Source organism: Nannobrachium achirus (assembly GCF_963921795.1).
Source record: "Nannobrachium achirus genome assembly, chromosome: 23".
NCBI lineage: Eukaryota > Metazoa > Chordata > Actinopteri > Myctophiformes > Myctophidae > Nannobrachium > Nannobrachium achirus.
Window position 1 is genome coordinate 17386356 of NC_137830.1, and position 22865 is coordinate 17409220.

General features: G+C 41.8%; 1 protein-coding gene across 2 annotated transcripts in view; it reads left to right on the forward strand.

Annotated features, from left to right (window-relative positions):
• The window catches only part of osbpl8 (oxysterol binding protein-like 8), a 180060-nt gene that overhangs the window by 115022 nt on the left and 42173 nt on the right, over positions 1–22865 (forward strand). For both annotated transcript variants that reach the window (XM_080753969.1, XM_080753970.1), the window contains 4 exons: positions 12688–12761; positions 18199–18279; positions 20496–20597; positions 21773–21976. In XM_080753969.1, coding sequence (XP_080610095.1) covers positions 12688–12761; positions 18199–18279; positions 20496–20597; positions 21773–21976 — 461 coding nt within the window. The remainder of the gene's footprint in view (positions 1–12687; positions 12762–18198; positions 18280–20495; positions 20598–21772; positions 21977–22865) is intronic.

Sequence of the window (22865 nt, forward strand, 5' to 3'; positions counted from 1 at the left end):
GTGAGAAATGACCCGAGGCAGAATCCACGCCATACTACTGCTCTTGCTTATAGGATAATATGTAGGGGCTCTATAGATGTTATGCTGCTTCTTAGTGTAGTGAGCACTATATGCCATGCTGTACTATGCTCTCCTGCTGCCTCCATTCTGTCAATAAAGCTTATTCAAACCTAGTGATCGTCTCCTGAACTTGGCTCGGCACATTTTATTAATTTGCAAATTGCAGGCGTGATGTTTCATGCGATGTGATGTTATAACAACAGTCCATCAACAGGAGCAGGATCACCTTGGCTTTGTTATGTATTTTTAGGTGATAGCTAGAAAACTACACCGCGGTGAAGTGAATAGCTCTTCACCCTGGACTGTGATAGAGGCTTAAGGGACCTGTCTGAAATGAAGCATAAACATGGCAAAAATAGATCTTAAAGAAAGAAAGTTATAAACAAAGAAAGAAAAACCCCACACAGAAGGCTGGTGACTCACACTCACAAAAAGTCTTCATTGATGTTATCTGTGTTTGTGGTCATTATCTTGTCCCTGTTTGAACAGAATGTAGCATGTATGAACATTGAATTATGCTCATTAAAAAAAGTGTGTTCTACTTAATGCTTTTCAATACCGGGTAATGTATTTTTGTAGCACTCCGCCATGATCCTCTGTGCCTGTCTGTGCTATATAATAAAGCAGTGGTTCTCAACCTGTGGGTCGGTCCCCAAATTATTTTGGGGGGTCCCCAGATGATTAGCTTATTGTGTAGCATTGTTTTCTCACTCAACGGTAAACAAACCAACATAACGTTTTAAGTGTATAGAGGGTATCTACACATTTCTAAAGTGACAATTTAAGGAGTTTTTAATACCTCTAAAATGACAAATTAAACATTGGCCAAATTGTCAAATATTAGAGAGAAAGGCAGAAATTGTGAAAATAAACGATCTACATGCTCACAACGCCTCGCGTTGCGAGCATGTAGATCTGCTATTTTCACAATAGAACCAAACCGTATTATACAAAATGTAATTCCTTAGTGCTCATCAGGGTGGGGGTCTCCAGTTACAATATGATTATTTTGTGGGTCGCGGCCTGAAAAGTTTGAGAACCACTGTAATAAAGCACATACAAAATATGAACATGATTTATAGCTGCACCTCTGACATACCAGAGTACAGGCTTACTCGATGCAGTGCATTGTCTGGACAAGCCTACAGTACTTTTCCCAATGTTACCACGAGGTCAGCGAAGGGCCACTGCAGATTAACCAGGGTCCATAGCACTATTTATAGAGGCCACCTACGCATTGCGCTGTCCAGGGATGTCCAGGGAGACTACCACTGTCTTAATGCCTCCATCCTCACACACACATTCTTCCTGCTGTTTGGAATATTATTAGTTTAGACCTGAACGCAAATCTGTGTCACTTTAGATCTGAAACACTTTAACCATTATTTTATGCTTTAACTATTACAAGCGCGGCACTCGCTGCCACACTGTGAGCGTGTATATCTGCATTTTTTTTGTTGAAAAATCAGGAACATTTGTCTTTGACTCGATCCTATCCTTCTTAATCAGTGGTTCTCAAACTTTTTCATGTCAAGGACCCCCAAGATTACATGTGTTTGGCCGTGGACCCCCATCTCAAAATATGTTGTTCCAGAGACCACCCAGAAGCAAATATTTGAGTTACAAATGTTCGCTTTGAACAGTATATTCCAAAAGAATCACGATTTTTCCAAAATGGCAGAACTACAAGCTCGCAGCGCGCGCTGTGAGCTTGTATATCTGCCATTTTTCTATACTTAAAGCGTTACATAGTTCTAGGCCTAAATGGGTTAAGGTGAATTGTCTGGCTGAGGCGGGCAGCTGTTTGCGCATGGTTTGTGCGGGTCATGCATCACGGTGCCTGGTGGTTGCTGTGTGTTGTGTTGTTGCTAGGGGGCAGCCAGCAGGCTGCAAATGAAACGGGAGAATGAGAACCTTTCCTACGCTCAGTGTAGAAAACCTGGGAACCTGCCGTGCTCTGGCTAGCAGGTTGGTAATTACAGATGGATTATCATCATGCCATGGGCAGGAGGACTCCGCTTTCACTGTGCCGTGACAATCGATGAAGAATCATTTCAGTAGGGGCTGAATATCACTGAATGTTATTGACTCGGGATGGTTTTGCACCACACTTATGCACCACTTTAATCCTGCCCTGCCTGGGGTGCCCGGTGGCCTACTGGTCTAAGCGCATACCATATAGGCATTGATGCCTGGCGGAATCGCCGGTTCGATCCCGATCGGGACAACCATCTCTCTCCCCGTTTCCTGTCAGTCTACTATACTATCCAATAAAGGCATAAAAGCCAAAAACAAATCTTAAAAAAAAAAAAATCCTGCACTGCCTATTTTGGGTATGTCATTATACTGTAGGTCAAAATGTGCACATTCCTTTCAAACATAGTTAAAATAGCGATCTACAAAGCTCTAGATTGGCTCTTTTTCATTATTTATCCAATTTCTTCACTACTAGTATTGTTAGATAAAAGATGTAGAAGCGCTGCGTGGGTCCGTGAGTGATATAGTAGACTGTAAACAGGTGCTCTTTGGAGAGGGTATAGTAACTTAGGACAAAAGATCTAGTTCCATTCCGTTAGAATGGGTATCAAAAAAAGTGCAATGATGAGGTGGGGAACTTAGAAAGGATCCAAGGCAGCTCTGTTCAGTTCAAAGTAGAAATTAGTTTATTACATTCATGGCAAGGAAGATTAAAAAACGACCAAACACGTTTCGGCCTAGTATTGTTAATTCATATCATGACACTTTGTCTCATGCCTCAAGACATGTCTGTTTAAATGTTGGACAGTTGTTTTCTGATTTCACAATATTGCTGTGATGGAGGTTTTGGAACACAGCAGAAATAGCGTACTCTCGGTGCCGGCTTAATTTTTATACACAAACCCCCCTCCCATCCATTTTTCCACTTTCACCCGGCTCTTAGTTATCCAGGGGCAGATTAACCGAGATACCGTTGCTATGACACGTTTCCCACATAAGTGCACTCTCTCTGGTCCGTTCCCTAAATTGATGTGTAGTGCAAGTAGACCCCTTCACAGCATTCTCCCAATTTGCTGTCTTCAGTTTACCCGTTGCTATAGCAGCCCCTTCATCTTCCACCATCTTACAAAATAGCAACATGGCATGCTGAAACTTGGCTTTTGCTCACCGTTTGAAGAGGGGAAACATTACATTGGGCAGAGCCCCATTCTACAGTAGTTGCTATGCAACGGGAACAAGAATGTAAGGACCTTTTTTGGGGTGTTCCGTTTAGGCAGGGTGGTTTGACTGTACCTGTGCTGTACTTGGGACGATATGAACATTTCATATCAAGATTATTGTGACCAAAGAAATTGCGATTTGCGATATTATCGCGATAATCAAAACATCCCCAACATCCAATATCCTGGGGCGGAACATTTGCCAAATTAAAAAGATCCACCATCCAACATCTTGCTTTGTCCGGGCTCTGATGCGTGGCCTACATCTGGCCTACATCTTGGCACAAAGCGCTCAAAGGTTGTTGTCAAGGCTCTGAAGCCTGGTACATCTGGCCTACATATTTGGCACACAACGCGTTTGTTGTACGCCCAGGGTCACATTGGCCAAGCTTCGCTTAATGAAATGAACTCATAAATAGCACCGCTCACTTCACACAAGGTGGGATTTTTGAATAAAATCCAAATCTATGAATGTCTCAGAGTTGAACTCAGGATGTTTTAAGTGCAACCAATGAAATCCAAAATCAATAGTTCATGTGTAAGGTTGTGTATCTGGGTAAATTAAAGGGATTAGGCACTCTAGCCACTTTGGAATTCAAAATATTGCTCTCTTTCTCTCTCTCTCTCTCTCTCTCTCTCTCTCTCTCTCTCTCTCTCTCTCCCACATTGCCAAAGAATTTACAACATAAACATTAGAAATAACCTCTTTATTTTTCTCTTACACTCTCACTCTCTTTCTTTTTCTCTCCCTCTCTCTCTTTCTCTCTCTCTCTCTCTATCTCACTGGAATTGTCAAACTAAAGAGCCACATTGGCATGAAAAGACAGTGCTGATATTGCCAAAGCAAACATGTTTACAGATAACAGTAGTAAATATTCTCTTTCATTCTCTTTATCTCTCTCTATCTTTCTCTCCCCCTCTCCGACATATGTCAGGTTTGTTGCAGATGAGAACCACTGCAGTATTTCAGTAGCAGTCATGTGAATGCTATAGCCAGTCTGAGCCACACTCTCCTGATACTACACACACACACACACACACACACACACACACACACACACACACACACACACACACACACACACACACACACACACACACACACACACACTGATATTCATGGGGTTGATCATGCCATAGGTGATTCTAGCCTCATCTAGCAGGGGGTGCAAGACAGGCTGGGTAGTGGGTACCTCATGCACACACACGCGCGGCGCAATAGCGTTTTTTATTGGTTTTGATCTGTTGTTTAAACATGGTTTCTATGGTTTATTTATTACATAAATGTAACACAATATAAACAAAAAACGGGTGCTTCTTTTTCTAGACACCATGAGCCAATGTCTATATGATTGATTTACTTATTTTGCAGCACAGGACATAAAGCCAAACAGCAAGTCAATGTCAATCATTTTGCAACAGTAACGGTGTCAAAGCATTTAGCAAAAACTAATAATTGAGTAGGCTACAGTACATGACAAATGTATCTACCCATTTAATGGTATTTCTATTGCTGACATGACAAGTTATAATGTAAAATCAAAGTTAATTAATTAATTTAGTTCCATTTGTACTCTCTGAGTTACATACCCATAAGGTTCAATTTGGTTCCTCGCTATCATTTAGCTGGGGGACCCCCTGGAACTCCCTCAAGGACCCCTGAGGGTCCCCCGACCCCACATTGAGAACCAATGAACTAAACGGACGGACGTATACGGACAAGCTGTGGCGGTTCTGATAAACTGCGACCTACGGTCGCAATTACAATTGATGTTTTCAGTAAGTAGCGACCTGAAAACAAATGAACAGTGTTATTCAGCCACAGAATATTTTCATCAGCACCTGTGGACACAGTAGGCATACAGAACCACCTCACCTCCTCCAGTCCAAGCAGTAAACACACTGCTCTGACCGCATGGTTCTATTATTGATGAAGGCTATTCCGGAGTCTGGCCCTGACTTCAGCTGGTCCCTGAGGAGTCCATCTGCAGCATTAACCGCAGTCTATCACAGACATGGTAACAATTCACTGCCTGGCTTCTGATCTTTGTGCATTCTCTGAGGTGTCTCCTCAATCCTCCCTGTCAACCCGTTATTTTATACTTTAGCTATGGTGCCGTGCTGTGAGCTTCTAGATCTGCTATTTTTTGAAAAGTTGCAAAAATGTGTGCAAATCTTTCAATAGATGTATTTTTAAAGCAAACATTTGAAAGTCAAATGTTGCTTCTGAGGGTCCCTGGAACTACATTTTTTGAGATGGTCCATGGCTAAATACATATCTTTTTTTTTTACTTTTTTTTAAACTTAGAAGGATTTAGAAGACATTAGAATTGGGTCAAAAATATTCAAAGACTTGCACAAATCCTCACGATTTTTCAAAAATATCAGATCTACAAGCTTGCAGCACCGAGTGCCACGCTGTGAGCTTGTATATCTGCTATTTTGTAATAGTTAAAGCATAAAATAATGGTTAAAGTAATAATGCATAATAATGTGTTCGCGGCCTTAAAAAGTATAGGAGAGATTGTCCAGAAGCAAGGCAATGGCTCTGCCATATTTCAGCTTTAAGTGGATGGATGCCTGTAGATATGAAGCATTGAGGGACCCAGCTTCAGGGGATACCAGCATTGTGTCCATCTTCTTATAATAGACCAATCTTATCTTGTGTTGGGCAATCGATTACTCTATCGATGCGGATGATACAGTATGAATGCGATACAGGAACACCACACAAGGGCATAATGATACCACTTATCTTGTTTTTGAACAGACGCACGCACGCACGCACGCACGCACGCACGCACGCACGCACGCACTGTTTGCAGACAGCTTCTTTTTTTTAAGATGAGTTTTTGGGGCTTTTATGCCTTTATTGATAGGATAGTAGACTGACAGCAAATGGAGGGAGAGATGGGGAAGTGACGCGCGGCAACGGTCGTCCGGATGAAGTTGTCAAATATGTCAGTCATTCTTTTGTATATTTAGGTTATGTGTCATACCATGTGCAACTTCAAAGCCTAAAAGCCAAACAGAAATGTAATTGTCAACAACAATAACACAATTAAATCGCTAATCGCAATTATTTGAGTGACAATTAAGCGTCATGTAACATGTCATAATCGCGACGGCCCTACAACACGACGACGGCCCTACTCACTCTTATGTCAATTTTGATTGTCCATCGTCACATAATCATCGTTTGCTGTAGTAAATGATGCTTCCTGTTAGTAAATGATGGAGGCTTGCTAGTGGTTGAAATGTGTTTTCTGCCGGAAGGGTCCTCGAGCTGCTCGTCTGGCTGAGGTCGGCATGGAGACCACCCCAGTGGCGTCAGTTCAGCAAAAGCTAAGGTATGGCAACATGACTGGCGTCTTGCACACGCGCCCTAGACACCAGTCATGTTGCCATCCCTTAGCAACAGGCGCAATTAAAAGTACATTTTATTATTTTCCCCTGTAGCCAAGGTATGGCAGCTGCCATAGCTTGCCATACCCAATTGACGCCTCTGGACCACCCTGATGAGTGGGAACAGACGGTCCTGTTGGACCTCTTATGTGTCACGGGAATTAATTCTGATTAACCCATTAAGACCTGAGGCCGATCCTACACCCTCTAAATCAGTAGTTCTCACACTTTCAAAAATGGTAAAAAACAGCAGATGTACAAGCTCGCAGCTCGGCACGAAGTGACGCTCTGTGAGCTTGTACAGAATATTGTGTAAAAAAAGGATTGCAGATGCCATAGCACCCCAAATCATAACTGACAGCGGAAACTTCCCAATGGACTTCAAGCAACTCTGACTTCAGAAGGTTGACATTTCTCTATTGTAAATCGTTGTTCTGAGTGGTCTTGTAATATTGTAATATTTTGAAATATGGATTTATGAGCTGTATGCCATAAAAAGAAAATCTAATTTTTAACAAAAAAAGGTTTAGAATAATTCACTGAATGTGCAATGTACATTATCTAGAAGATATGAACTTTCAAGAAATGTTACTTTTACACAATATTCAATTTTTTATCATTATTATTTTTTTTAATGGCAAAAATCTAGAATGACACAGATATTTTCCCGGGTTGAATACGACACTTTACTACCAAGGCTATGATGACATGGAATATGCCAAGGATATTACATTGTTGATTATTTTGACCTGTTATACAATAAAACCTGATTTACATATACTTCTACTTATTAACTAATGCATCGCAATCAGGGATAGAGCCCCGTGTCCACCAGGATGTTTGTGCTTGTAGATCGGCTATTTTCGGCAAAGAGGTTTGGTGTAGAGGGGAAAAAAGAGCAGACTAACCGAGTGAAAGGTCAAGTTTATTACGTATTACATATTGACAGTTCAAGTGGTTAAATATCTGAAAACACAAATTGACATGAATCCGAAATACACTGATGATTGTGCTGTCAAACGATGAAACTATATGGAATCTGAGGGTCCCTGCTTCATCTCTCTCTCAGCTAAGGGGTCCTTGGCCTGAAAACGTTGAAGACCCCTGTTCTGGGTTCATAGGAGGAGGCCCAGGCTCTTTTACAAATGGCTCTCTGATCAAAGCATCATGTTGCTGTTATTTACTGTGTTTTATAGGCGGCCACTCGGCTCAACAAGCTTTTATTTTATGAACGTCTGGGCGATCTGAATCCAGATGACCGGGATGATTTATTTGCCTGACTGCAGAATGGGAAAGGCAGCAACACATCATAAAAGTCTCCTGATAAAACCGATTTATAACTGTGCCTCTTCCCAGCTCATCATCCGCTTTGAGTGACAAACTGTTTTGCCCAGAGTCAGTCGATATTTAACCCATTTAGGCCTAACATTTGTGGATGCTTTATCTATTAAAAAATAGCAGATATACAAGCTCACAGCGCGGCACCGAGTGCCGCGCTGCGAGCTTGTAGATCTGCTATTTTTTGAAAAAGTCGTGAAAATGTGTGCAAATCTTTGAATATTTGTATTTTCAAAGCGAACGTTTGTAACTCAAATTTTGCTTCTGGGTGGTCCCTGGAACTAAATATTTTAAGATGGAGGTCCGTGGACAAATACATATAATTTTGGGGGTCCTTCACATGAAAAAGTTTGAGAACCACTGACATAGCAGTCTCTCAAGAACAGACTAACTGAGCTCCAGTTAAGTGAAAAGGACCTTTTCTTAGACGATGGCTGGCCAGATTGATGACAAACATAGGTTTTTCAAAAAATCTTAGAAGGATTCAAAAGACACTTATAGAATCGGGTCAAAATTCTAATTTTCACGATTTTTCAAAAATAGCAGATCTACAAGCTCGCTGTGAGCTTGTATATCTGCTATTTTTCAATAGTTAAAGCATAAAATAATGATACACAAAATGTGTACCCGTTCTAAATGGGTTAAAAGCCTTATTGCAGACTAATGGAGCTCTCAAAGTGTTGCGTAATACCGATTTGCAAGCTTGTGATTTCTAGACTGAAAGGCCCATTACCATAAATCCCTTCGGATGGGGAAATCCCCAGCTGTACATATTAGATGTAGACAATAGTGAATTGTGCTGTGCTGTTCCCACTATTGAATCAGTTTCTGAATAATGAATCCGCTGTTAATTGAGAGCGCGGCTGTGGAAATGTCCTCACTGACTATCCAGATAGCTGATCGTGCATTTTTTAGCAGCTCACATTGATTAGCGAGTTCCCTGGTTGGTCTTGCAGTCAGTTCCTTATTACATCCAGGAGTTTGCTGTCATAATGAAGGAAAGCCTACATCTACACATCATCGTTGTCGGGGTGGAAACCTCGCTGTGCGAGACGTTGTGTGCTTGTAGATCGGCTGTTTTCACTACTTTTAGTGCGACAGCCTTGTCTGATGAAGCAGGGCTTTACTTGGTGAAAAAACGTACAAACTTGAAACTTGGAGATACAAGGTTTCTGCCCGACAGTGACGATATTCCCATATGAGCATGTTGCAGACAGTGAGAAAGGTGGCCGTAACATGAGTCATTTCTCTGTCTGATGTCTGTCACTCTCTAAGCCAGTGGTTCTCAACCTGTGGGTCGGGATCCCCTGGGGGGGGGGTCCCCAAATTAGTTTGGGGGATCCCCAGATGATAAACTTAATGTGCAACATTCTTTTCTCTCTCAACAGTAAACAAACCAGCATGAAGTATAAGTGTATAGAGGGTATCTGCACATTTCTAAAGTGACAATTTAAGGACTTTTTAATACCTCTAAAATTACAAATTTGTACTAAATTGTCAAATATTAGAGGCAGAAATTGTGAAAATAGACAATCTACATCAGGGGTGCCCACACTGTTTTGACGAGAGATCTACTTTTAAAATGACTAGCTCAACATGATCTACCCATCCAAAATGTTTTAGCTGGGGGCCTGAGGGGGGCTTTGGAATAGCAGCACTGGTGTTACATTTTAGACAAACACACTTACTGTAAGGGGGAAATAAATGGGAAATACTGGGGAAAATGTCTTCATCCCATTCTGTATGGAAGTGGTAGGTTTTGGGGTTATTTGTAATGCTACTGACTCTTGAACAAAGCATTGCATTGGAGGTTTGCCTGTAGACTTTAGAAGCCATGAAGGGAGCTGACGGGCCCTTCTTGATGTCATATTGACATATTATTTTTATATTTTAATTAGCCTATATATTTTTAGAGGCTTGTCATGTGGTCTACCTGCACACCCTTGGTGATCTCAGCCCTGATCTACATGCTCACAACGCCTTGCAAAACACAAGGCGTTGTAAGCATGTAGATCTGTTATTTTCACAATAGAACAGTGTTAACAAAATGTACTCCCTCAACTTTTAGTGCTTGTATGGGTGGTTGGTCCCCAGTTAAAATATGATTATTTGTGGGGTCGCGGCCTGAAAAGGTTGAGAACCACTGCTCTAAGCCACAGAGTGGTGACGGACCCTTTCAATCTGAAGCATTTCCTTTTCACTTGTTTGGCTTATTTTTGTGGGCTTAGTGAGAATGCACTGTAGAGCCTGTGGGGTTTATGTTTTAGTCAGTGTGTTGGTTACTGGTACAGACGGGACAAAGACAATCACAACTGCAGCTTTGACAATATTTTATGAAGTTCTTGTCATTAATGCCCAGGGTAAACTGTGTCTCCCTTCTTTGTCCTTTGTCCAGGGCTGACTGTGGGTGCAGTGGTCTCAAAAAATTAAATAAAGGAAAACTGGCACAAAAACATTTAAGGAAGACTCCTTCGGCTTTTTTTTGCATCTTTCTCTTTGAGCACAGAGCACTTTATGAGCACGTTGAAATAAAAACAAATATATATTTCCTTAGACTCTGTCTAAGGAGTATTCCTTAAAGGTTTTTGTGGAGTGAGTGTCTTTTTCTTCCAGTTTTCTTTTAAGTTCTTGTCATTGTCAGAGGTAAAGGCATTTCAGTGGACCATGTTCTCAGGTTGATGCTCAATAAAAGGTTTTATGGAGGTATGCCGAATCACTAGGCAACAAATGAAGTTGTTGAAGGAAGTAATCTGAGTAAAGCCTAAAAAGCATTTCGCTTTACACCCCAATTCTCAATTCTCAACTCAAGAAAAAGTAAATAAGCATCTGTTGCAATCTCCACATCCGTATGTTGCATTCATATTGCAATCACAATATCCAGCAAAAGAGTTGCAGTGTTAAAGGATTAGTTCATCCCCAAAATGATTTTTTTCCTATAGACGGGTTTCTTGTTTACAAACATTGAGACTAAATGCACAGGTGACTGTATCATGTAATCAGTCCGTCCAATCCCCAAACCTGTTGTTTTGGGGAGCGCTGGTTAAGCCTGGTTTCATTGGCAAATTTTGGTACCGAATCAAACGTGACGTGGACCAGAAACCCGTCTATAGATTACTCACCCCATAGAGACTTGAGTTCAATAATATATTTTTTTTGTCAATCATTTTTTTTTTGCCAATAATTTCATTATAATAAATGTACCCCCGTGAATCAATGGGCTTACAAAGAGTCTACTCAAATTATTGGCTTAGGAATGCGACAAAAACAAAAATATATTATTGAACACAAGTCTCCATGGTGTGAGTAATCAATAGAAAAAAAATAATTTTGGGGGTGAACTACTTCTTTAATAATATTTTGTCAATGTCCTTCAGACATTCATGGCATGGAAGTGAGTTTTAATTTGATCCCCATAACTCATTGCTGAAGGTCTTGTATGAGGGATAACTCATTGCTGAAGGTCTTGTATGAGGGAACGGATGCCATGAAAAATTCAGAGCTCCTTGTGTGCTAAGAAAGTGCAAGGGAACTGCTGCTGATGTCATCAACCGCAGGCATCTCAATGTTCAAGTCTACTTTGGATTCTTTGTTTGACATCTGCTGAGGTATCGGCTAACAGGTAGTTCTTCTTACTACAATCAGTTATTTACACCAGGGGTTTTCAAAGTGGGTGACGGGGCACCCTGGGGTGCCGCGACGGCAGTCCAGGGGTGCCACAGGATAATTTGATAATGTTTGGAATTTATTTGGACACTTGAAAAAATATTTAGTATCATTTTAAACTTGAAGTAGGCTACAGAGTTATTTTTAGACAGTTCTAATCAAAATGGCTATTATCTCAACGTTTTCCTTGCAACATAATCACTAAAATATCGTCACTGTCGGGCAGAAACCTTGTAACTCCAAGTTTCAAATGTGTACGTCTTTTGACCTGCTTCATCATACAAGACTGTCGCACAAAACTAGTGAAAACAGCCGATCTACAAGCACGTGCTTGTAGATCTGCTGTTTTCACTCGTTTTGTATACATTTTATAGATGATAAATACAAAACGAACGGTTTTGGACATACACGGTTTCCACCCGACAACGACGATATGCTATAAATATAAGGTGGGATTGGGTGCTGGGAGTGAAAATTATAATGTAGGGGTGCCTCGGATTAAAAAAATATTCATGGGGTACCCTGAGACAAAAAAGTTTGGGAACCCCTGATTTACACGTTAGACTCATGAGCTGTAAATGGTAAATACATTTGTAAATGGTGCGTTTATACAGCACCTTTATCCAAGGCGCTTTACAGAGATTGTGCATTACATTCATCCATTCACACACACATTCATGCACCGATGGCGGAGGAAACCATGCAAGGCACCAACCTGTTCATCATGAGCAACTAGGGGTTCAGAGTCTTGCTCAAGGACTCTTCGACACCAACTCTGGGGGAGCCCGGGATCGAACTGGGAACCCTTCCGGAACCCTCCGTGTTCTAATGATGGTTTCTCTACCCCTGAGCCACTGCCGCCCCCTGTTAGATGTATCAACTACTCTTAAGTCTTCCTCATCCTTCCTGTCTCAATGGCACTACCTACTGTAATACGTCATAAATCCCTTTAAATATAGTCTTAAAGAAACCCTTTAATGTTGCACATCATTGTTGATGGTTTGCTGTTGTGTTGTTGTTGCAGGTTTCGACCGGGGGAAGGAGGACCTCCTGCCATTGCCTCTGAAAGAGGACTCACATTCCATATCCAAGAGCAAGGTGAAAGCAATGATGTCTTCTCTCCTCACTTCAAACCCTATATAGTGGGAGAAATATGTGAAAAAGGTGTTCACTTCCGGCAGAAAGCGTGAAAATTTGCACCTAGGGGTATTTTTCTGCGCTGAATTAAAAAATTGACGGTCCCAAGCACTTTTCTTAAATTCACTTTTCTCTAATTCACTTACCATAGGGTTAGGGTTAGGAAAAAAGACCCCCCAAAAATCTTCTTTAAGTAGCACTAGCCCTTACCCGTTCAAAGATATGAGCTCCAAAATGATGTGCAGTGTGTGGGTTATGGGATGTGCACTGTGCACACAGTATATGAGGGATGGAAAGTAACTTTAACTGGTGCTTGCATGATGTAGGAGCATCAATGTAAGAAACCCGTTTCGTTTAATGGCTACAGAGATACTGTTCCTCCCCCCCCCCCCCCCCCCCCCAGCCCGCCCGCCCCCCCGCCCCCCCCGTGTGTGTGTGTGTGTGTGTGTGTGTGTGTGTGTGTGTGTGTGTGTGTGTTTGTGTGGGATTGTGCATGGCCTGAACAACAGCGCCCCTCCCTTAACATGTGTGGTCACAAAAGGTACTGTCGGCTAAATAGATATAGATACACCATAAAAATGCGAATATACAGCATACGATTCGTGAAAGTGACAATCGCCTTCACAGTTATGTCAGGTGTGTTCATATGCTGATGGTGATGCGATTTCAGATCAATTGCTCCAGCCACCGAGGAGAAACGCTGGGACACTCAGACACTCAGACATTCGCTAAATTATATGTTAGATGTGAGGGGTCTAAGTATCTAGGGGGTTTTCATGATTCTGAATCCATTCCAAGCATTTGTTTTGCACAAAAACATTCCTTGGGCAAGAAATGGACCCCACAAAACTATGGTTTAGTGATGAGTCATCACTTTTCACAGTTGTGCAGGGCAGGGGTTTTCAAAGTGGGTGACGGGGCACCCTGGGGTGCCGCGACGGCAGTCCAGGGGTGCCGCGAGATAATTTTGATAATATTTGGAATTTATTTGGACACTTGAAGAAATATTTAGTATAATTTTAAACTTGAAGTACAAAGTTATTTTCAGTCAGTTCTAACCAAAATGGCTGTTATCTCAACGTTTTCCTCGCAACATAATCACTAAAATATCGTCACTGTCGGGCAGAAACGTTGTATTTCCAAGTTTCAAATGTCTACGTCTTTTGGTAAAGCAAAGCCCTGCTTCATCATACAAGACTGTCGCACAAAACTAGTGAAAACAGCCGATTTACAAGCACACAATGCCTCGCGATGCGAGGCTTTGTGTGCTTGTAGATCTGCTGTTTTCACTAGTTTAGTACATTTTATAGATCATAAATACAAAACGAACGATTTTGGACATACAAGGTTTCCACCCGACAACGACAATATGCTATAAATATAAGGTGCTGGGAGTGAAAATTATAATGTAGGGGTGCCTCGGATGAAAAAAATATTCATGGGGTGCCCTGAGACAAAAAAGTTTGGGAACCCCTGGTGTAGGGTCCATTTCTTGCCCAAGGAATGTTTTTCGTGCAAAACAAATGCTTGCAATGGATTCAGAATCATGAAAACCCCCTAGATAGACCCCTCACATGCTATTTAAAGAAGATTTTTGGGGGGTCTTTTTTCCCTAGTATGGTAAGTGAATTAGAGCCACCAGATCCCATGGGAAAAGTGCTTGGGAACGTCAATTTTTGAATTCGGTGCACAAAAATACCCCTAGGTGCAAATTTTCACGCTTTCTGCCGGAAGGGAACACATTAGCCTATTTTTGTTACATATTTCTTCCACTAATACGCCATGTGTTGGATTGGCTGAGGGCTGATTTAAGTCAAATCAAGCCAGAACCCTATCAATATAATCAAACTATATATACCTTTATTGAAAGGATAAACCCCTTGAGATGTGTCATGACGTTTTCCAGAGTCCTCCTATGAACCCTTCTATTTCTGTTGTTTCACTTATCTTTCGTCATCAGTATAAACTTCTTATGGTTCACCTGCTCTGAATAACTAGAGCAAAGACTTGGAAAACTGTACTTGACAGGTGATAATTACTCTGTGCCCTCAAGCTCTCTCAGGGGTGTCGCACCAAATTCTGGGCACTGGGTACAAGGATTCACTGCGCCCCCCCATGAATGTTCTTCATAGGGGGTTTAACCCATTTAGACTGGGAAGTGGGAACGCATTGTTACGCATTATTTTGTGCTTTAACTATTGAAAAAATAGCAAATATACAAGCTCACAGCGCTGTGGCACTCTGTGCCGTGCTGTGAGCGTGTATATCTGCTATTTTTCAATAGCTAAAGTCTAAAATAATGAAGGCCCCTCCACCTTGGGCCCTTGTAACTCAGTCCCACTCCCCCCCCCCCTTGTGACGCCCCTGAGCTCATCTCTGCCTAGAATCCCATCCTCTTGATAAGCGCTCTCTATCCCGTCTCAGGCTCCATTCTTAAATCATTCAATTTAGGTCATGTCGTTACTGGAGCCGACACAGACGTATACCTAAATTGTAGGGTTGCCAACTCCCAGAGACTCAAATAAGGGACACCTTCTGGCCGCCCGCCGAAGGCGGGTGGCCGAAAAAAAAAATTGTATTTTGAGGGGGGTCAACAGACTCAACACGCCTGAAATGCATAGAAAACTGCATTTTGGCACAGTCACAGACACTCAGAGAGTTATACCTACGGTACAGTCACAGACACTCAGACAGTTATACCTACAGTATAACACACAATACATTACAAACACAACAGGTCTTACATCTGCATCAGGCTACATCTGCATCAGGTTACACTTACTGTAACATTGCATACATATCATAATCATAAGGAAATTAAATGCTTCAACCATACACCAGATATAGCCTATAATAAACCCATGGCTTGCCATGTAGACCTACATTTTACTAAGATACACTTCAACTGAGGCATATGGCCTACTGTACATAGTCTAACACTAGTCCCCAAACACTGGGTCCCATTTGTGAGTCACAGAATTATTTTTATGGGTCCTTTAATTTTTTGTTTCCTACATTTTGTTTTCATGATTTAATTAATTAATTTTATGAATAACTCAAATGAAAGTCTAAGACATTCCATAAATTGGAAAACACATATATAAGAAGTAGTGAAAATAGCCGATCTACAAGCTCACAACAGCTGTGCATAGTGATGTGTTGTGAGCTTGTAGATCTGCTATTTTCACTAGTTTGGGTAAATGTTTCATTTCTCTTTTTGGTCTTGGGCTAAAATGTTTTGGAACCACTGGTCAACAATATACTGCTACAGAGAAAGGGGGAACAAGTAATCTGCTTGGAGCTCTTCAACATCCAGATTCTCAAGAACCCATAGTATTATAGCATTTTGCCACATACAGAGTACAGAGTACAGAGTATGGTACAGACACACAGACACACACAGCTCACCTGCTGCAGATGAGACTCATTCTTCTCAGTCCCACAGTTTTGGGGCAAAACGAGCTTTGGCTAACAAACCTCATCTCACATGCAGGTACTAATTTTCGGTAGAGAAATGTTAGTTGCAACTTTAGTTTTGTGTCGCGCGCGCTGGCTCGCATTCAACAACGCACAGCAGCAGAGTTCATGTTACACAAGGACTGGCGCAGCACGCACGTACGTGACGAGGCACCCCCAGGGTCCTAGAGCCCTTCACATACAGCACACACACACACACACACAAAGGCAGGCAGACGATGCCTGGCGCACGCACAGAAAAATATATATTTTATGTGCATAGTCCCTTTACCGGGACAAGCGACGTCCCTTACGGGACGCGCCTCTTTCAGTCAGAATACGGGGCGTCCCGGCCAATACGGGACGGTTGGCAACCCTACTAAATTGACATCTATGTGCCTTCTCATTAGAACGGCTGAGCTAACTCTGGACTATAGTGTGGGGCCGTGGTGGGTACTCTTTGCTGGCTTTGTAGGAACCAAGCTATCATGTTTTTCTGCTGTGATAATGCTGCTCTCAACTTGTTTCACACCTCAACTGGAGTAGGTGTTCACTTATTTAGGGAGTTTGTACCGTCTCAAATCAAACCACTGCACTTCGGTTCCTAAAGATTGTCTTTTCTCCCCTGGAAGTGTCACTGGTTAGTTTGACCAGCCTGCTAACTAGCTCAGTCACAATTATTACATAATCTCCAGACCACAATTATTTTTGAGCTAATGACAATTGTTTTGTGTAATCGTTAGAAATAGTTTCATTGCAAGCCAAAGATGAAAGGATCGCAATGTGGGCTCCTCCACGTGTGGTTTGAAATACAGTTCTCAATTTCTGCCCGAGCCCGACCTGGTGTCACACACCCAACATAATAGATGCAAGCCCAGAATGGGAGCTTTATAGATCTGCCCTGTCTGCTGCTGCTGAGAATGAGAGATGTACTGTATGACAGCAGGAATTTAACTTTAGCCTATTTTGTGCAGAACTTGGCATGTTTTATGAACAACTGAACATGTGAAGTTGCCATTTCGCCAACTGTTATAGGCCTATGTCTGTTCTCTCACTCTGCTGTAATTTGAGACACTGGTGCAGCCTACTGGCGATCTTTATTATTATTTGTCTCTCTCTGGCTTTTGGGCCCTAAATGATGATTATTGATAGGGTCGGGGCCGGGCCTCGAGCTGGCCCAGTAGGGCCCAGTTAGGGCCGGGCCTTAATTTTCAGGCCCGCTGATTTGATTTTGATTTTATTTTATTTGAAAAGCAGTAAATACAATACAGCAAATCGAGGATTACGCAGAAAAGTCATGAGACTTATTTCCGCTGAGGTCCTCATACAAATAACAGTTAATAAGTTAAAAACAAAACAACATTTCAGTACATACATACATATTACAAACTAACAATACAAACATAAAAACATAAACCCATACTCCCTTGTCTTTCTTAGACCATAGGTGTACCCTTTCTAAAAGACCTGCTTTTATCGTCTGCTTAAAAACCCTTACATTGGATGTCAATTTAACATTCGTGTCTAGCTTGTTCCACTGTGTGGCTCCTAGGTATGTAAAAGAACCCTTTCCTACTTTACCTTTAAAAGTTGGGTGGCTCATGTCTGCTATGCTAGCTCTTGTAAAGTGCGTGTGCACATCACTTACACGCGTAAAACATCTTTTTAGATATAAAGGGACCTCTCCATATTTGATTTTATGTACCATGGTCAGTCTTGACATGGTAACTCTGGATTCCACTGAGAACTCTAGTTTGATATTGCGACATCCTGGGTTTGAGTTCCGCTTCGGACCCGCCTCATAATGTCTACCTCCTCTCTTCTGTGTGAGTTCATGGTCCGATGTCTACCTCCTCTCTTCTGTGTGAGTTCATGGTCCGATGTCTACCTCCTCTCTTCTGTGTGAGTTCATGGTCCGATATGTCCTCCTCTGTCCATGCAGTCTGAAACAAAGCTCTACAATGGCTCTGACAAAGACGTGTCGGCGTCCGGAGGAAAGCTCACCAAGAAGGAATCCCTCAAGGTTGGTGAACTTAGCAATCCGTGTCCACACACACACACACACACACACACACACACACACACACACACACACTAATTCATCACCCTAGAAAATGCTCTCTGTCGCTCCGCAGTTATGTATTGCAGGGGTCTTCAACGTTATCAGGCCAAGGACCCCTTAGTTGAGAGAGAGATGAAGCAGGGACCCCCCACAACCTTTTTCATAGATTCCATATAGTTTCGTCGTTTAACAGCACAATCATCAGTGTATTTTGGATTCATGTCACTTTGTGTTTTCTGATATTTAACTGTCAATACTTAATACACTTGGCCTTTCACTCTGTACCTAGTTTGCTCTTTTACCCCTCTACACCAAAACTCTTTGCCAAAAATAGCCGATCTACAAGCTCACAACGCCTCGCAGCGCGAGGCGTTGGGAGCTTGTAGATCTGCTATTTTTGGCTAAAGTTCACAGAATATGGATATATTGGATATATTAATATAATATAAAAAAGAAGGAAAAAAAGTTCTATCACTCAAGGATTTGGAGGGACCCCCTGTAGTAACTCTGAAGACCCCCTAGGGGTTCCAGACCCCCCTGTTGAAGACCCATTATGTATTGTATCTGATACATCAAAAATGAATTAGAGACCCGTGCATGTCACTTTCAAAACTGAATTATTGAAACCCAAATCCCTACCAGTGTGAGATATCGGTGCAGATGCAATTATCCAACCATTACACTTGGAAATATTCAGCTATTCAACAAAAAAAAGAAACGATGGGTGTACACAATGAAATTGCCTTAACTCAGTTACTGCCAATTAAATATGCCTTCTTTGGGTTCTCCCTGCCAGCCCTCTCCATAGACTTCCATGTAATTTATAGTGCACAGATCATGCACGCCCATGCACAGATCATGCACCATGTTTGTGCAGGCTGTTCACAGCGTTCAAACAAAAAAAACAGATTGGAAATCCGTTCAGGCATTCTTGAGATAATAGCCATTATGTTTTACATGTTATGTAAGCAAAGATGGCTATCCTGTATGAAAGATGGGGTTGTATGGGGGTGGAACATGCAAAATCGCGATTAAAATCATGTTTACTAGATTTAATGGGGTCCAAACATTTTTTTTTGAAAAATTTTTTTTTTTGTTTTTTTTCTAAGTAAAAGTCGATTTAAGTCGTCTGGCAGGGAAGTCCATAGTGAGAAAGTTGATCTAAAAGTCGTTTGGCACTGTATGAGTTAATCCAGCTCTCCTTAATCCTCTTTTTGTAACTTCGGAATGTTAACAATTCTTTGTAACTTGGCCCTTCAGAATGAAATATTATACAGTGAATACCAATGTAGCCCTCATAAATGCAGCAGTTATTTTGCGACCATAACTGGCCACGTACTTCCTACTGAATACAAAATTCATCCCTTTCATTTTCACTTTTTCACTTTTACAGAAACAGTCTAATTTGAATATCCAGTTTTGTTTGGCGTGCACCCTACTGTAGTACACCTTTACAAAGGTTCACATGTAAAAAGTCCCTTATCTTCCTGTCTGTCACTCGAATACACTAACAGCAGGTAATAGTATCAATACTGCTGGGGAGATAGATACATGATAATGTACCGTATGTATATAGTACAAATACTGGTAGGCACGGTTACAGCGACAATGTCAAGGAAGCTATCTACTGCAGCCTGATTAAATATGTATCAATTGCTTGGTATTCAGTGATAACTCATTTAGACCTGTAATGAATTATTGCGCATTATTACTTTAACCATTATTTTATGCTTTAACTATTAAAAAATAGCATATATACAAGATCATCTTTGAATATTTTGACCCGATTCTATAAATGTCTTCTAAATCAGTGGTTCTCAAACTTTTTATGTCAACGACCCCCAAAAGGACATGTATTTGGCTGCGGACCCCCATCTCAAAATATGTTGTTCCAGGGACCCCCAGAAGCAAATATTTGAGTTACAAATGTTCGCTTAAAAAGAGATATATTCAAAGATTTGCCAAAAAGATTTTCAAAAATAGCAAATCTACAAGCTTGCAGCGGATGCTGTGAGCTTGTTTGTCATATAATAATGGTTATAGTGGTTAAAATGGGTTAAATATGCATCCATTACTTTTTATTCAGTATTAACAACCATGAGAAATGTAATTCTTGGGGTTGACCATTTCTCTGGGGTCAACTGATAACGGCCTTGCTGCCTCTGTGTCTTCTGCAGGTGCAGAAGAAGAATTACAGGGAGGAGAAGAAGAGGGCCACCAAGGAACTTCTCAGCACCATCACCGATCCCTCGGTCATCGTCATGGCCGACTGGCTAAAGGTTCGATCACCCGCTGTCACTGGGCTAGTCAGCCTTGCTGTTATGTCCTGGCATGCATCAGATACTGTATGTTCACACTCGGCAAAACGTACAATTCTGATAATTGGATGCTCGCTACCTTGAAATGAGTCCGAGGAATACAAACAGGGATTAATTTCTCATTTGTTTCACCTCAGAGATGTTGATCACAATGAACACTAATAGGAGAACATCCACTGAAAAATATAGCTGATGTTCAAGCTCACAACGCATTTTTACACCTTGGAAAAATGTAGGGGACTAAATATAGACTCATATATCGGCACATCGGTCGGATTGGCTGTTCTGGACAACCGAACCTACAATGTATGCCTATATATGGGCATATTGGTCGGACAGGCCGCTAAACATCATTCCATGATGTACAGGGGTCTTCAACTTTTTCAGGCCAAGGACCCCTTAGTTGAGAAAGAGATGAAGCAGGGACCCCCACAACCTCTTCATATTCCATATAGTTTCATTGTTTGACAGCACAATCGTCATTGTATTTTGGATTCATGTCTGTTTGTGTTTTCAGATACGTATTTAACCACTTGAACCGTCAATACTTAACTTGACATTTCACTCTGTACTAGCCTGCTCTTTGTCCCTTTTACGCCAAACGTCTTTGCTGAAAATAGCCGATCTACAATTCGCTATTTCTACCTAGGTTATTGGCTATTTCTACCTTGGCTATTTCTACCTTGGCTATACCTTGGCTATTTTTGTCTGAAGTTCTCAGGATATGGACGCTAGGATTCAAGCGGTTAATATAAAAAAGGATTAAAAATGTTCTAGGAGGGGGCGCCCGCTGGCCTGGTGGTCAAGGCGCGTACCATACTAGGCTATGATGCCTGCTGGCTTCGCCGGTTCGATTCCCGATCCGGACGACCTTTGCCACATGTCATTCCCCATCTCTCTCCCCATTTCCTGTCAGTCTACTGTCCTATCGAATAAAGGCATAAAAAGCCCAAAAAACAAATCTAAAAAAAAAAAAAAAAAAAGTTCTAGGACCCCCTGTAGTAACTCTGAGGACCCCCTAGCGGTCCCGGACCCCCTGCTGAAGACCCTTGGTTTGTAAATTATGTACAACATCGTAAAATCAATCTTCCCTCCACACGTGTGTTTGTGTTTGCGTGGTGTGTGCCTCACCACAGATTCGTGGCACTCTGAAGAGCTGGACCAAGCTATGGTGCGTGCTCAAACCGGGGGTCCTGCTCATCTACAAGACCCACAAGAACGGCCAGTGGGTGGGCACGGTGCTGCTGAACGCCTGCGAGCTCATCGAGCGGCCGTCCAAGAAGGACGGCTTCTGCTTCAAGCTCTTCCACCCTCTGGAGCAGTCCATCTGGGCCGTGAAGGTGGGGAACCAAACCACACCATATTTGTATTCTTTTATTTTTTGGAGCGGTGGTAAACCGCTCCATAGAGTGGCTGTGCGTGTGTCTGTAGCCACTTTTCCTCAGCGTTTTGCCATAGCAATGTGTTTTCCTCAGTGTTTTGCCATAGCAATATGTGTGTGTGTGTGTAGCCATATTACATCATATTACATCACCAATTATCTGTAGCCACTTTTCCTCAGCGTTTTGCCATAGCAATGTGTTTTCCTCAGCGTTTTGCCATAGCAATATGTGTGTGTGTGTAGCCATATTACATCACCATTTACATCCTAGACTTACATCCTAGTCTTTTTCCTCAGCGCTTTGCCATAGCAATGTGTTTTCCTCAGCGTTTTGCCATAGCAATATGTGTGTGTGTGTGTGTAGCCTGTATCACATCACCAATTACCAATTGAAGACGTTATGCAAGCACGACCACCGCTCACTTCACTTTGGGTGTGATTTTTTCAAGATACAGTAGGTTTTTTTTTCTTTTCATTATTCTATCTATTATTTTGCTTTTTTACACTTTTTACCTAAGGTAAAACAATAGTTGTCTTATTAAACCCTCTGTAAGTCACAGATAAGAGTTGGATTCTTCAGAATGATTGTTTGACCATGTGAAATCAAATCTACCACCTATACGCTCACAACACGTCTACAATCCCCAACAACAACAACATCCCCCGGGAACCCCCTCAAGGAACCCTGGGGTCCTTGGACTCCACTTTGAGAACTATGGGAAGAGCCTGAGACAAGACACCAAAATAACAGCACTCGCGAGAGGGCACCAACTCAAGCCACAGACATTAATACAGATACTCCCAGAGTCTCCCAAGAGGGGGGCAGTATGTGTATGTGTTAAAACAGT